A 16,082-nucleotide genomic window follows, 5' to 3' on the forward strand; every position below is an offset into this window, starting at 1 on the left:
CCATAAGCCGTGTAAACAACATGGTGTCCAGTGGGGACCATCTAAGCAATTACTTAGTATTCCAAGTAGTGGTGACAACTGTACCCCATACCAGCAGGGTGTCTGCAGGTCTACTCACAGGTAATGTGCCTGGTTCAGCCACCAAAGATTTTTCCTGAATTCTAGTTTTCTTCAAACTAACCATGCGTGAGGAGGCTACCAAATTATTTCACAGTAGAAATGAATAGACAGATCCCTCTCCAACTCTTCTTCTTGCTCCTTTCCTCTGATGGGGTATTCGGAAAACTCAGCCTCTTCCAATGGGAGACCCAGCTGATTGCTTACTGGTCCATGGCCCATCACCAACCGGGCTGCCAGCCGAACTGCCCCCCCCCCCACAGTGCCCAACAACCTCCCGCCCTCCCCATGCTGCCTCCTTCTCCTCCTGCGTCGCCTCCTCCTCGCTCTGTGTTTATTAGGTTAAGCCGGGGAAAGTGCCTTCCTGGCTCTTTAAAAGCTCACCTCCCCCGCGGCAGCAGCTGCTCCGCGGGAGAAACCAGCAGCAGTGGTGAGTGACCACTGAACAAGCCGCGCTGCCCTTGCTTTCGGAGGCAAAGGCAGCGCCGTTTTAGCATATTGTTCACTTCTATAAATCGATGGTGTGGTCTCATTTGGAATACTGTGTGCAATTCTGGTCACCGCACCTCAAAAAGGATATTATAGCATTGGAAAAAGTCCAGAAAAGGGCAACTAGAATGATTAAAGGGTTAGAACACTTTTCCTATGAAGAAAGGTTAAAACGCTTGGGGCTCTTTAGCTTGCAGAAATGTCGACTGCGGGGTGACATGATAGAGGTTTACAAGATAATGCATGGGATGGAGAAAGTAGAAAAAGAAGTACTTTTCTCCCTTTCTCACAATACAAGAACTCTTGGGCATTCAATGAAATTGCTGAGCAGTCAGGTTAAAACAGATAAAAGGAAGTACTTCTTCACCCAAAGGGTGATTAACATGTGGAATTCACTGCCACAGGAGGTGGCGGCGGCTACAAGCATAGACAGCTTCAAGAGGGGGTGAGATAAAAATATGGAGCAGAGGTCCATCAGTGGCTATTAGCCACAGTGTGTATATATTTGTGTGTATATATATACACAGGAGGGAGGAGGAGGCGACACAGGAGGGAGGAGGAGGCGGGGGGGGGTCGGCAGCTAAATTCAGTTCCCCCACCCTGCCGGTCCCTGGTGCCAGAAAGGTTGGGGACGACTGGCTTAAGGCATTTAGAAAAGGATCTTGCAGCACATGAGAAAAGAGATTACTGTCCCCCTCCCCACTCCCACAAGTGGTCTAGGGGATTTAACAACTCTACAGAATAAGAAATAAGCTAAAGACAAGAAAGAAAGCTTTGTTTGTTGAAATGACTACATGGGTGATGACTAATAAGCATCAGTACATCTCTGACAAGGGTTAAATGAATGGGCCTTATTCTTTTAATGTAAACTTTCACCTGGTTGTAGAGCTGTTTTCCTTTTACATCAGCAGGTTAGTGAGAGGGGAGATCCCCCTCCCTGGATCTAAGACCACAACAGCATTAGAGCTGTAGTTGACAACCTCAAAAGACATATCTTTTGAGGGACTTATCCAAGTTTCACAGGGCATGAAAGACAGAGCTCTTCTGCCAGGCTTTCAGTTGATCCAACGGGTGTCCCCTGAAGTCATTGCTTACCCCAGCACCTTATTAGCACCTTACCATCTAGGTGCTTAAGTTATGTTGAATACTACTTTGAAAATTCTGTGATTCTACAGATTTTGTAATCATGATATTGTCTAGTCTGGATGTGGGTTGTTTAATGTTTCTGTAAGGTTTTAGTGTTGTAAGCTGCCCAGAGCCTGCTTGTGGGCTACGGCGGGGTATTAATCAAAAGATTAAATAATTTTTTTTTTAAATATCCAGTCCTTTAGTTCTCAGACCAGCAGTTGGCCAAAGAGAATACCATCCTCCCTAGGTCTAGTAGGGCAGAGGAAGTTTTCCCCTCCCATTGATTGTTTGGGAAGGACTGAATGGGACAGTAGACAATTGACAAGATTACTGAGAAACTGTCACTTTTTACTCAGTTCCTTTTCAGGTCCCATTACCGGATGCTTCAGTTGCAGCTTTGCAGTCATCTGGACTATTATTGTCAGAGGATGGCGAGGGTATATTTTGGCATAGCTTGTACATGAGGGATGGCTTTGCCTTGAGGAAAGCTGATAATGTCTCTTAAAACCATTAAGGCCTCTGCTGCAATCTCAATTGTCTCATGTAAAATATGGCTAACAATTGTACAGCTCCTGCACGCCAGGTCAATAGTTTTAGCCAAACTCTTCAAAAGTGGGGTTTTTAATAGAAACCTGATATAAGAAAAGATGCGTTATCCTAAATACTAAAGAAAAATGTGGAAGAGCCCTGTGGTGCAGAGTGGTAAAGCTGCAGCACTGCAGTCGGAGCCCTCTGCTCACGACCTGAGTTCGATCCCAGTGGAAGCTGGTTCAGGTAGCCAGATCCAGGTTGACTCAGCCTTCTATCCCTCCGAGGTCAGTAAAATGAGTACCCAGCTTGCTGGGGGAAAAGTGTAGATGACTAGGGAAGGCAATGGCAAACCACCCCATAAAAAGTCTGCCGTGAAAACATTGTGAAAGCAATGTCACCCCAGAGTTGAAAACGACTAGTGCTTGCACAGGGGACTACCTTTACCTTTTTAAAGAAAAATGCATTATCCTAAATAGTAAACACTTTGACAAGAGGATTTTTGGGAACTACCCCTCTGTTCCCAGCATGTCCTATTGAGGTTCAACAAGAATAACAGAAGGTTTTACTGGGGTTCCCTGCACAGCTCCTCAGAAGACTTCATTCCTCAACTGACAGTTGGTTCTTGCAGGCAGTTGTCAGAGGATACTCCATGGAATTGATCAAACCATGTTGGTATTCCTTCCTCCCTCCCCCCTCATGCACAAGGGCCAGAAGGCGTTTGCAGAATTCATACTGTTACGCATAATCTCTTAGCGTTAGGGTCATACAACCCATCCCCAACTTAGAAGGGGAACAAGGAAACTTCTCCATTTTTCTCACCAAGCATTTAAAACTGGGTGAGTACCCCACTTCAATAGATCTTGATCAATCCTTTACCAGCAATTTGTAGATCAGATCGCATTATGCAACCAAGCCATACTCACAAGCAACTAGACCCTATCTACAGGACTATGGATTCCTTGGAGATTAGAGCAATTATGTGTCATGATGGGCACAACATGCAATTGCTTCTCTCCACTGGAGTAGAAGGCAAGAAATGAACTTGTCACAAACAATCTCAAGAGCAGCTGCTCATCACTGATGAAGCTTGTGGCCTATGGCCTTATTGACTTTGAGCATTGACATCATACAGCAGTTTGTTTATACATGAGATCACTTTAGTGGTTTCCAAGTCATTTTTATCTACAATTTTTTACCAAGGAGGACACGTTTATCAGACCCCCCCCCCACCCATTACAGTAAAATCTATTCTTGCTTGGTGAACAAGGATTCTCACTCCATTTCAGGTAAGAAATATTGCATTCTGGAGGTGAAGCGGATCTTTATTGACTCTACTCTGACCACTTGGGGACAGTGCTAGAGGACTCAGTGGTATGGGTTGGTGGTCCAGGAGTGAGACAAACCTCTCTGTCAACCTCCTGAGCTTTGGTCGGGTACCTGACCTTATCTTCCTCAACTCACAAATATTCAGTCAACATATTCTAATCAGAATGGTCATGTATCTGCCAAACTTACCACAACAATTAGAAAGATCTAGATCAGGGGTGTCAAACTCATTTGTTATGAGGGCCGAATCTGGCATAAATGGGACTTTGTTGGGCTGGGCCACCAGGGAAAAACATGAAATGGCTGGGCATTGTGATCTTTGCAAACCTGCACAACCTCTCTGAAACAAACACCTCCCTTCCCTTCCATCCAGGGCTCTCGCAGCCAGTGCACTGATGAAGACTTTAAGAGGTGGGGTGTTTGGAATCAGATGGAAAGCACAGGCACCATTCCAGTCACAGAGCACAGATTCTGTTCTCAGGAGCTCACATTCCCCAGTGGGGGCTGTCATTCCAGTCCCAGAACAGTTCTGCTTATTCTAGGGGCTGTCCTTCCACTCTGCACCCTGTCATTCCAGTCCCAGAGCAGTGAGCCAATTCCCAGAGGCTGCCATTCCACTGTGTGATCTACCATTCCAGTCCCAGAGCACAGATTCTGTTCCTAGGGACTGTCATTCCACCCTGGGAACTGTCATTCCAGTCCCAGAATGCTTCCGCTACTCTCAGGGGCTGTCATTCCAGTCCCAGAGCAAACAGCTTGATTTTAGGGATGGACACACACACACACACACACACTGCAGCCAAAATAAAACAATAAACCCCAAATACAAAAGCCCAAACAACTTCTCTGAAACAAATACCTGCCTTCCTTTCCAGCTGGAGCTCTGAGAGCCCCACTGAGACGCAAACCTAGGACCAATACAAATGTGCAAAAAATACAAGCATGCAAAAACCTTATGAAGATTGGAAGAGGTGAGGTGTGTGTGTCTGAAATCGACTGGAAAGCACAGGAACCAGCATGTTCAGCACCTCCAGCCACTCACAGCCAGAAGCAAGAGGCAAAAAGAGGCACTTTTCAGTGGACACAGAAGAGGGGCAGGCAGACAGCCAGCCTCTGACTGATGCTGAAAGAGAGGGGGGAGGGGCACACTCTGAGTCTCCCTCAGAAATGTTCCCCAAGCAGCCAGTTAATGATAAAACACAGGAAGAAGGTAGTAGGGCTGAGATTAAAAGCTTGTGCCTGGCTGGGTGGGAAAGAGACTTCTCTCCCATTTGCTGCCTCTCCCCACAGGGAAAGAGCCATGTAGTTCTGAGCCTACTCGCTTCCTCCACCCGAACCCAAGCAGCTTTCGTGACTGGGGTAGCTGGTTTTTGTATTCTGCTTGTTCTTAACAACAAAGGCATGTTTGAGTAATAATTCTGTTCTTTGCTATGTTAAATTTTCAAGCTACTGCATGAGCCATTTTAAGCTAAGCAACAAATGAAGCAGGAAAAAACTATTTTAAAAAGTGCTTCCTTTGCACTGCTTGCATCAATACTTCGATCAGAGATTCAGGGAGCAATCCTAAGGTTTACTTTTAAGTAAATGCCATGTTATTCAATGGGTATTACTCATAAAATAGTGTCTTTAGGATTGCAGTCTCAGTACATTAAAAACACACTGCAGCCAAAAAACCCAAAACCCAACAACACCAATGAACCCCAGTTTCAACAGTCTGCATGCACGACCTCTCTGAAACAAATACTTGCCTTCTCTTCCTGCTGGGGCTCTTGCAGCCCAGTGCAATGATGAAGATCCAGAGAGGTGGGCAGGGTGTTTGGAAATGGCTGGAAAGCACAGGTATCAGCACACTCAGCACCTCAAGCCACACACAGCCAGCAGGAAGGGGCAAAAAGAGGAACTTCTGAAAGCAGATGGAAGAGAGGCAACTAGGCAGGCAGGCAACCCCCAACTGATACCAAAAGAGACGGGGAGGGATGTATGCCTGAGTCTCTTTCTGAAGAGGCTCCCACAAAGCGAATTAATTCAACAGGCGGGAGGCAGCAATGCCAAGATTAAAAGGCACACAGGTGGCTGGGTGGGAAAGAGACGTCTCTCTCTCCTGCTCCGCTACACACACACACCTTAGGAAGAGCCACGTGGCTCCACACCTGTTGCTCCCCCTGCTGGCAGGTTGGATTAAAGCCCTCAGCAGGCTGGTTCTGGCCTGTGGGCCATATGTTTGACACCCCTGATCTAGATCTCCATCCCTCCATTGGGAGACTATCAAGACCCTACTGTAAGACAATAAAAGTGCATTCAGGATTGATGAATATCCAGGTGGACTGACTCAGCAGACAGGCCCTCCAAGGGAGGGAATGGTTCCTGAGAAGTCTGACCAGATCACGTCCCACTTTGGTTTCCTTTAGTAGTCCTATTTGTCTTGCCATACAAACGTCAAGTGAATTGGTGTTCCACCAGATACTTCTTCACCCATCTTCTGAAGCAGTTGATGCTTTAACATTCCGGTGATCAAGATACCTTAACCCTCTAAAGGGAAAAAAACTAGCTATCCTACTTTGGCATAGGGGTCAAAGTGACCCCGCATTACAGCAAAAGGCAATGGAAACCTGATAGCTCTCTCAGTCATGGCGTTAGCTACTAAGAAAAAGTATCAGGCTTCAAGGATAACTTCCTTCAGAATCAGGAAGATTAGGAACAGAAGGCAGTATTCATCTTTTTATATATAAAACTTTAAATGGAAGTAAACATCTCCTACTAGATCTGGAAAACATTTTTCCAGCAGAATTTATACTACTTCATGAAGTTCTTGTCAGTGGACTAAGAGTAGAGACATCAACCTCCTGTACCCTAAGCAAGATTGGTTCTGCTGTTTTGTCAAGACAAACATGGCAGTGAACTCAATGATCCTACCTCAGAATGTCAAGTTCTATTTCTGATGATGGTGTTGCCTCCATTCCAGGATCTGAGCCTGACCAGACACTTCCAAATTTGCCACCTTCCGTAGTCCATTACAAGGTACATATTTCCAATACATGAACCGCATACCATTCTCTCAGTTTTCGCCAGACACCCTCTTGGCCCTATTAAGGAGGTTCCATTTAGATGGCTGGTGATCAGTACTGTGTTTCTTATAGCAGCCCATCTGCTAGTAGGGTGTTTACACTAGGTGCTCATTCAGTAAAGCTGACATTTGAGTCTCTTTGAAGACAAGTGATCACTAGAACAGACCCTACCTTTAAACCAAAGGTGAATTTGACTGCCTATGGTTTCAGGGAGTTTTACCTTCCATTATTTTGCCTTGGTCTCATTTATCCAAAAGAGAATCCACGACATGTATTGGAAGTAAGACATATGTTTAAACTGATTCCTTAATCATGTCCATCAGTCCACCAAATTGAACTTAGGCAGTTCTCTTAGGGTATTGATTATTGAAGCATACAAAATTTAAATTAGACACACCAGTTGGAATCACCGCACACTCAGTTAGATGGACTGCAACTGATGCTGCCATTATCTAACAACCCCACAACTGAAGAATCCTGCTAGGCGATTATATAGTTGACAATATCCACCTAAGATGTCTTAAGATGACCGTCTGTTAGTCAACTGATGCTGTGTTTGGAACAAATGAATTACAACTTATTCTAGATCCAGAAGACAACGACTCACCCATTTCATGAGGACACTGCTTTGGGAGGTCCCATCAAGATGCCCTCTGCTTCATAGGGAGAATGATCATTGGGTACTTATCGTGAAGGGTCATTCTCCTCAGGAAAGGAGGGCATCTTGCCGCTCCCAAAGTTATTGTCAGTCTAGTTGTTCAGCAGATAGACTTCTTGTCTCAATTGTATGAATTGCCTGTTTTTGTAATATAGGTCGTCATTTGGCTTTTGTCCGTTTATTTTTCTTTCCTTGAATTGATGTTCAGTCCTACCGCTTTTGGAATTACCAGAACTGAAGGGGGTGGCTCCCACAGGCAAAAGACAGGAAGTTGAAGAAAATTGTTACTGTCTTCCTGATTGGACAGTGGGAAACACCCATCAAGATGTCCTCCTTTCTTCAGAGGAGAATGACCCTTAATGGTAAGTATCCAGTGCTCATTTGCAGGAAGTGTGGGTTGATAAAAAGGGTTCCGTATAGTCTGCCTATTTCACCTCATCAAACTGCTTCATCTCCATTCCTTTCATTCAGCAGCTTCCCAAGTTCAGCGTGGCTCAGATGCTGTAATGTAGTTTGTATTTCAGACACAAGTTTGATGGAGATGTGTGTTGCCATTCTTGTTTCCTTATCATAGCCTTCCTGCCTATTGCTGGCTGCTGGTATAGATTTTATGACAATCTTGATGTTAGAAGCTTTGCTGCATATGCTGCCTGAGTGTATCACTTTTATATTTTTTCACCTGCCTTGAGTGTCAGTGAGAAAGGTGGGTTATAAATAAATCACAGACAATGAACATTGCAGAAGAGAAAAAGTAATGTAATTTTGTTATAAGTCAGGCACACTTTCTGGCAAGAGATTTTCATACTATATATGAAAAACAATATTGTGTGTGTGTGTTTTGTGTCTTCAGGTAGACAATGACCTAGTCATAATCTAATTTACTTCTAGTCATATGAATTTGAGTTGGAAAAAAGTAGAACATTTTGATTATATATTAATGAATAATTGACTTGTGGATATCTGATTTATTGCTTTGCTTTTCTGTTCTAAAAACAATGAATTACTATTCTACAAGCTCTAAAGCAACCATTATCTAATTAGCTTTTGGTTTGGATGATGCTGATTTCTAGGTCAACATAAAACAAATGAGCATTTAAATCAGTGAGGAGCAGCTGTTCCAGAATCCTCTTCTACATTGCCTAGCTTTAAGGGTAATTATGTCAAATTTTAAATTATGATAGCTTTGATAATTGAGCTTTACCTTGTTATATATGCTAGTTTACAGTGTTTTGTCAGTGAGACAGACTGTCCCATCATAACAGCAGAAATATCCATAAAGACATTGATCTGATTTTTCCAGACCATTTGAATCCAAGAAAATAAATTAATTAGCATTAGTGAAAGCAATGCTTTTGAATGCAAGGTTTTTAAAAAGTGTTTTTTCTTTTTAGTTCTAAAGCATACACATAGAAGAGTAGCTTAAATGTTAGTCTTGGCCATATACATATTTTAATAATGTTTTTGTTCATACTTATAGCTTGAAAGAGGTAATTGAGGTTGTAGCACTTGATAGTTGACCATGGAGAAGGAATCTTGTGAACCGTGTCCTGCAGGTTTGTCAGTATGTTTATGCTATCTGCCATTTTTAAGATACAGCATGTGAAAAATCAAATTTTTCATTTGCCTTCCAGGAAACCTAGATCAGGAGTGGCCAAACTGCGGCTCAGAAGCTACATGTGGCTCTTTCACACACACTGTGTGGCTCTTGAAGCCTCCAACTGTCCAGTCAGCTGGCTTGGAGAAGGCATTTGTTCCTTTAAATCACTTCTCCAAGCTAAGCCAGTTGGTAGCTTGGAGAATGCATTTAAAGTTAAAGTTACTTTCTTGAGAAACAGTTTCTAATAATGATGAGAAGACATGGAATAATGGATTCCATAGTATTGTAAACCACCTTGGGCCCACTTGTTGGGGAAAGGTAGTTCATATATATGTTTAAATAAATACATTTAAATAAGATTCTCAATAAATGGTTTGAGGGGAAGGTTCAATTTTGCCAAAATTGTAGATTTGACTGAATAATGTGTTTTTGTATGAGTTAAGGGAAAGTTAGGGGCAAACTCATATAGGAGACAAGTTTTGTTTTTTCAATTCATCCGGTAGAGATAGAATAAATAGTAGAAGCTTGCACGTGGACATAGTCTAGAAATCTTCCCCTGTGCATGAAAGGCTTTCTCTGTTTTTGTTTTGTGTTTTTCTCTGTAAGCTTGCATAAGGTAACTTGGGCTGTTTTGTTTCATCATGACTCCTATGTATGCATTTGATAACATCCAGACTCTAGTTTTACTTGTGGAGGCTTAATATCCTTAAACTGGTAAAGATACTTTTCCCCCCTAGCACTTTTCCCAAAAAAACCCTTTCTAAATTATATAGATTTGTTAGCCCATCCATGCTAAGCTTCCTGAATAAACTGTTCAGAAATAGCATTATGAAAGTCCTTCAGGTTTCTGGAACCTTTTCTACATAGCATCCTCTCAGTAGCTGGGAATTTAGGACCTTGTGTTGTACTGTTTTTGGAGTCTGGCCTCATAACTTCCTATTTTTTGCATAGGGTGTTGGAGGAGAAGGACATTATGGGAAACCTTGCATCTTTACTTCTGTAATACCTGGGAATGAATTATTTCCCTCTTCTGTGTCAAGAAGCTTTCTGTGTTACTTATATGCTTGTGTTACACCATTGCAAGACTGTTAATTAATTTTTTTTGTCCTCTCTTTTATTTTGTTTTCTAGAGGCTATATATAGAGCGCCTCTTGAAATTTGGGAGTCTCTTGATTCAGTTAGTGTTGTGAAGTTGCAGCTGATGTGGTGACACATGCTTTAGTCAAAAGCAGGAAAACGTTATTATAGGTGAACAGTTTTCTAGTTTTCTAGTATAGTGTTATTATACATAGTGCAGTTTCAGCAACAGCCTTTCAATTTGCTAAAAGCCTTGTGCAGCCATTTCTGCTATACTCAGCAATAATGGAAGCTGGAATCCTCAAATGGCTTGTCTGTAGGAGTTAATATCAATCTCTCTCTACCCCCCCCCCCCATATTGTTATTGTCTGCTCTTTCTAAAAGTACCTCCATCTTAGTTTGGCTTTCTCAAGGCAGACATCCAATGACAGGGAACTCTCTCATTACTTTGGTTAGAAAAGTTAACTTCTCTGTGAACAGTGTTATCTATGTGCTTTTTACAGTGTAACTTATTAGTGAAAACTGAATTCATGGTGAGTATTCTCAAAGTTTGATATTCACCAGTAAAGAACAAGGCCTAGATTCTGACTTGTATCATTATAGCTGTTAGTGTCATGGGGCTCTGACTTCACCAGTTTCTTTGTTATTTTCCTTAAAAGAGATTAAACACAGGGAAAATAAAATGACTTATAAATTGAAGATTCTTTTTTTTTTACTGGCCATAATCCTAAATGCACTGCTTAATAAATGACATGACCATCTTAAATTTCAGAGAGATTATATATAGTTTTTTGGGAGTTTTTTTTGTATTTTTGGTGTCTGTCTGCACCTGGAAGTCACGTCTGGTGACTGACCCCTCCTGGGGGCCTGGAGGATATTCAGGGAGGTGGCTGAATAAGCCTGCCCTGGCCTCCAGACTGGGTATTTCAAGGACAGTCTCCCATCCAAGTACTAACCACAGTCAGCTTTCTTAGCTTCTGAGGTCTGGTGATATTTGGCTTGCTTCTCTGCAGGTCAAAATAAGACCGTATGTAGTTGAATTGCAGTAAGGTTACCTGGTTTATTCTTGATTATACTCAGTAGTTAGAAATAAGTCCACGGGGAGTTTTATCCATATGATGCTGATTGAGCAAGTCCTTTGGGTTGATCAGACAGAGGAGTTGTGAATGTTTTTAATTATAGTACATAAAATTCATATTTTTATATAATTGGGAGTGTTTAAATGCTTAGCTGAATAAGCACATCAGTAGCTGTCTACACAGTATTCCTGTTTCAGGCCTAATCTGTATGGGAAAGTACTGTATTTGATATCCTTACAGATGTTATAAGAGTCTAAAAGATAATGGGACAAAGACTGGATATTAACATTTGAAGTATTAATAAACAATCTGGAATATCACTTGACCACTGACTAGTGACCCTAATGTTAGAGCTAGTGTTGTGTCATGGTTAGCGTGTCAGACTAGGATCTGGGAGACTCAAGATCAATCACCCCTGTGAAAGCTTGCTGGGTGACCTTGGACCAGTCACACACTCTCAACCTAACCTACCTCATAGGGTTCTTGTGAGGTTAAAATGGGAGAAAGGACAGTGGAGAGAGAAGCAGGGTAAATAAATAAGTAGATAAACAGTGCAGTCTCTCAGTGACAGTGAAAGTGCCAAGTGGTTGATAATTACTACCCCTCTAAAAATAGAGCACAGCAAAGTTTGTTTTGCAGCTAATTTTTAAATAAAAATTTTGGTTATAAGAGAGGATTTAAGAATTCTGCACATGTGTAGGGAGCTGAGAGCTCATGCTGTACTCAGTGAGAAGCAGTCCTGTATTTCCAGGAGGCTGTAATTAAAGTAATTCCAAATACCTTTCATGTTGTTGTACTATATAGTAACTTATCTGCTAAGTACGTGTAAACTGAAGCTAACTGTAGTTCAGGTGGGTTTCATTTTGAAAAAGAGTGCTGTTGCTTTAAAATCCAAAGGGTTGACATTTGTTTTTTGCAATGCTGTGATACTGCATTGTATGTTGCTCTATGCAAATGAACTGCCTGATCAGCCTGCTTGCAGTTTAGTCTGTCTGCCGGGTGGCTCACAAAGAATTAGTAGACCTAATTCAGCGTTCAGTTGTATAGAACAGCAGATGGAAGGAGATGCTGACGATCTATGGGTTTGTTAGCATATTACAGAAAAGGTTGCTTTGACTGCAATGAGATTGCGACAGGGCTAGTAAATGAAATGGAGTTTTATTTGTTTTGGGGTGATTTTTGTAATAGCATGGTTAGTTTGTGTGACTCCAAGTTTCTTAGCACAGAATCTGACTAAAATGTGCAAATATTTCTATTAAATATTAGCAACCTGTATCTGTTGACTGAGATGTTCTTAAATGGCAGCTGTTATATGAACAGGAGCTTTTTGCAGAGGTGTTGCTATTACTCCATCATGATTTTTGAGAGGGAATCAGATTAGCTACCTTAAATGCAGTAGAATTTGTGACATCTGAACTTTTCTGTTAAATATCTGGTAGAATAATTCAAATGGGAACGTTCATTTTTAGTATTTGTTGGTTCAAACCTGATTGTTGAGAATGCCTTCATCAGAAAGTAGGATCTGTTGCTTGAAAGCCATGTTGAAGATTAACATGGTGTTTTTAGTGCTTGCTTCACAGTATTTCCTTTGTTAGCAAGTTTGTTTTTAAGTCTACCACACAGAACAAAGCTGCGCTATTCCCTTTATATACTATCTTGCATCTTTAGCATTTCACGTTGTCTTGAAGAATCTCTTCTAATTATAATTTTGCTGCTTTTCTTAATTATAATCTCTTTGGATTTTAAAATGTTATCTTATTGCCATAAGCAGGAGGAGAAAATGTTTGAAGTTTATGGTGAAGAATTGTATTTTGAAAATATTTCTTAAGCAGAAGAATAAATCATATATGATGAAAAATCATCTACAGAAATATGCATGCCAGTTAACTGTGAAATATCAAATGGAAGGGTGTCTCTGGGACAGCTCTGTCAGTGATTAATAGCTCCACTAATCTTACATATTCAGAACGCACAACATGTGTTTCAGATCCTTAGGACATAAAAGGAGTAGTTGGCTCTCCTATTAGAGCTAGAAGAAAAATAACCATGCCTGCTACATTCAGGGAGGGAGGCCAGCATACTTGAGACAGAAGAAACAAAAGAATATGCTACTCTATCTGAAGAATCTGACATTTGCTTTGTCTGTAGAAGGGCTAAAAGAATTTTGCATGTGCAGTAGAATGAAATTCCTCTACTAATGTTTGATTTTTACATTCATTTGAATCATGTTGTAAAGGACTTTTTTTTTAGCATTTGGAGCTCTGCTTTACGAGGAAATAAGATTTGTATTTTGTATTCTTACTGTGCACATCAGATGAATGCAGCTGTTGTAGTTTACTGAGCCTGTGCAAGAGATCAAATGGACTGAAGCAGGAAAAAAGTATGAATTGATTGCTTTTGGCATCTTGCTCATGCTTGCATTCATAATTATTTAACCTGTACACAACTGTGTGTGTGAGAGAGAGCGAGAGCAGAAGAAACCTGTGCACCTGATCCTAGATTTCCAGTTATCTTAGCTAGTTGAATCTAATGTGGCAGTGCAAATAAGGAAGCTGATAAAACTGTAAGAAACTGATCAGAGGTTTTTGCTGCCGTTCTTCATGATAGTGGCAGATTATTTTTCTTTGTAAAGAGGGAAACTGGAAAATAAGGGGGTGAATATCACCAGTTAAGAGCAGGGGAATACTGGAAGATTGTGATAACCTAGGACAGTCAAGAGAGGAAAATATGGATGATTCAAGCATTCTTCGAAGGAGGGGGTTACAGGTAAGAAATAAACCTAATTAGTTAATTGCCTTCAGGATTGACTTCAGACTACTGTGAATATTGTTGAACTATCATGCATATGTTGAAAAAAGAAAATACAGGGCTTTATTTTGTAACTAGATTATTTTAATGGTTATGAATGTTCTAAATTGGGTTGAGTTTAATATGATAATTGATTTTTTTTTAAAAAAAGATTATTTTGAAGTTAAATTAAAAACTTTCATTAAGTCCCGTTTTGTTTGATTTGAGTTGAAAAAAATCGCCAGACCTATATGAAAATTGTATCAAGTCACATATTTGTGTGGAAGTACATACTTAAGGGTGAATGTTCATGAGCAAAACAAGCTTACAAGTAAAATTACTAATAATACAGATAACAATTGTTTCTGAAATTTTTGGGGCAAACAGTTCTTGTAGCCTTCTAAAAAATATAGAGGGCCAAAAGTTTCAGCAGAACGTACTGGACTATAAGTTCTGCAGCAGAGGTTTTTCCATCTTGAAGAGTAGAGGCTGACATTATTGTGAAGCGAACAGTTTAAATGTGTTTAAAGCCATGTTTAATGCTTAATATACTGCTGTAGCAAGCTGTTTTTGTTAGGATACAGAACATACCATTGTGGGAGAAATTTCTGATACCAAACATAAGGTAAGATTAAGTACATCGAAAAAACAATAGACATCAATGCAGTTCTGGAAACCTCTCCCTCATAAACTTTGCTATTTATATATTTTTTTGCTAACTACATAAAATATGTCAAAGCATATATTTTCTTACTATTGTATATTTCATTTGTTTGTCAAGGTGGGCTCTGGCTTATGTAAGGTTACCTCAAAATAAGATTCTTGAGTGTTCTGTTAAGCTATACATTTTCTGAATTTCTGAGTTGTAAAATGCCTGAATGTTATTATATTTATTCAGTATTTTCACATTTGTTTACAAAATGGAATAGTATTATAAGAAACCCCAGTAAACAGAATGTGCATGGTTGCATTTTGAAATGTATTATTATCATCATCATCACTATTATTACTGTCATTATTATCATTGTTATTATCAACAAATATCTGCATTTCCCAATCAATAGCTTCTTTGGAATTGCAGTGCAGTCTAACACAATACTAAATAGTTCTTATGTGTGAATTACAGAGAATTATGTTTAGTAACGAATAAACCTTTTTTATTGGTCAATAAGAATCAGTGAAGGTTTGATGTAAAGGTTGAGGTTAAATGTGAAATGAAAAGGAACACTAAATATTAAGCATCATGCGGTTTGTGAAATGTTTCTGATGAGGTTTCTTGGCATAGGAAATTCTGTGTATGTAATATTTACATTGCTGTAGAGCTCTTCGTATCCAAAAGTGTTGGGTTTTCTGCTTGTCAGAATGTCTGTTTCCTCCATTTAGATTTGAGTTTATGCAATCCTGTTTAAATATCATAAATTCACATTTCAAATCTCATACTTTGGGGATGTCTATTAGATAATTTTAATAAAACATGTTATAAAATGTCACTTTAATTTCCTCAGTATTTCAGTCTCTTTCTGTGTGGCTAGAACTGATGTATTGTGACCTTTAACCATGGTTGAAGGACCAGAACTGTACTGCAGGACTGCCATCATTAGCTTCTCTTTATTGCAATTTATTATAGCAGATATATATGTCAGCCTAAACATCCTGAAAAGGATTCTTGAAATCACACTCATCTACTTTCTAATATTTCTTCCTTTAAAATAAGGAACTGGTGCCTCTCAGAGTGGGAAAGAACTCCAATGTGGGTCATATTCAGTAGTTAAAGGTGTAAATCTATCTTGTACCTCAGGAATAAGCTAAGGCTTATTATCCACTCATTTCAGTTTTATGAGAATAATGCCCATATTTGTAGATGATGACTAGTAGACTAACTTCATTTTTAGGTTAGTTGTCTTCATTTATAGTCCTGTTGTAGCTTTGCTGCATATTATAGTCACATATTGACTGTAATATACTGGTGCAAAAGTAGTTGTATAGTTAAGGCATAGATTTTTTAAATGTTCCACCACTACAATACCTGTAAATTATAGTAATAAAATCAAGTATGGTGTAATAAAATTTTGCCATTTCAGCCTTAGGATTGCCAAGTCCAATTCAAGAAATATCTGGGGACTTTGGGGGTGGAGCCAGGAGCAAGGGTGTGACAAGCATAATTGAACTCCAAGAGAGTTCTGGCCATCACATTTAAAGGGACAGCACACCTTTTTAAATGCCTTCCT

The 16,082-nt window shown here is 40.2% G+C and overlaps 1 protein-coding gene across 7 annotated transcripts in view; it reads left to right on the top strand.

Moving 5' to 3' along the window:
- Positions 1 to 16,082, top strand: part of MAST2 (microtubule associated serine/threonine kinase 2) — a 424,890-nt gene that overhangs the window by 24,360 nt on the left and 384,448 nt on the right. The window contains exon 1 of one of the 7 annotated variants that reach the window (XM_060231748.1): positions 13,688 to 13,833. The exons of 5 other annotated variants lie outside the window; for them this stretch is intronic. In XM_060231748.1, the coding sequence (XP_060087731.1) occupies positions 13,795 to 13,833 (39 nt within the window). In that variant the 5' untranslated portion in view covers positions 13,688 to 13,794. Of the gene's footprint in view, positions 1 to 13,687; positions 13,834 to 16,082 lie in introns of those variants that run through there. One more of the 7 variants, XM_060231746.1, reaches the window with a different exon arrangement.

This window comes from Heteronotia binoei, chromosome 2 (genome assembly GCF_032191835.1).
Source record: "Heteronotia binoei isolate CCM8104 ecotype False Entrance Well chromosome 2, APGP_CSIRO_Hbin_v1, whole genome shotgun sequence".
In the NCBI taxonomy this organism is placed as follows: Eukaryota; Metazoa; Chordata; class Lepidosauria; order Squamata; family Gekkonidae; genus Heteronotia; species Heteronotia binoei.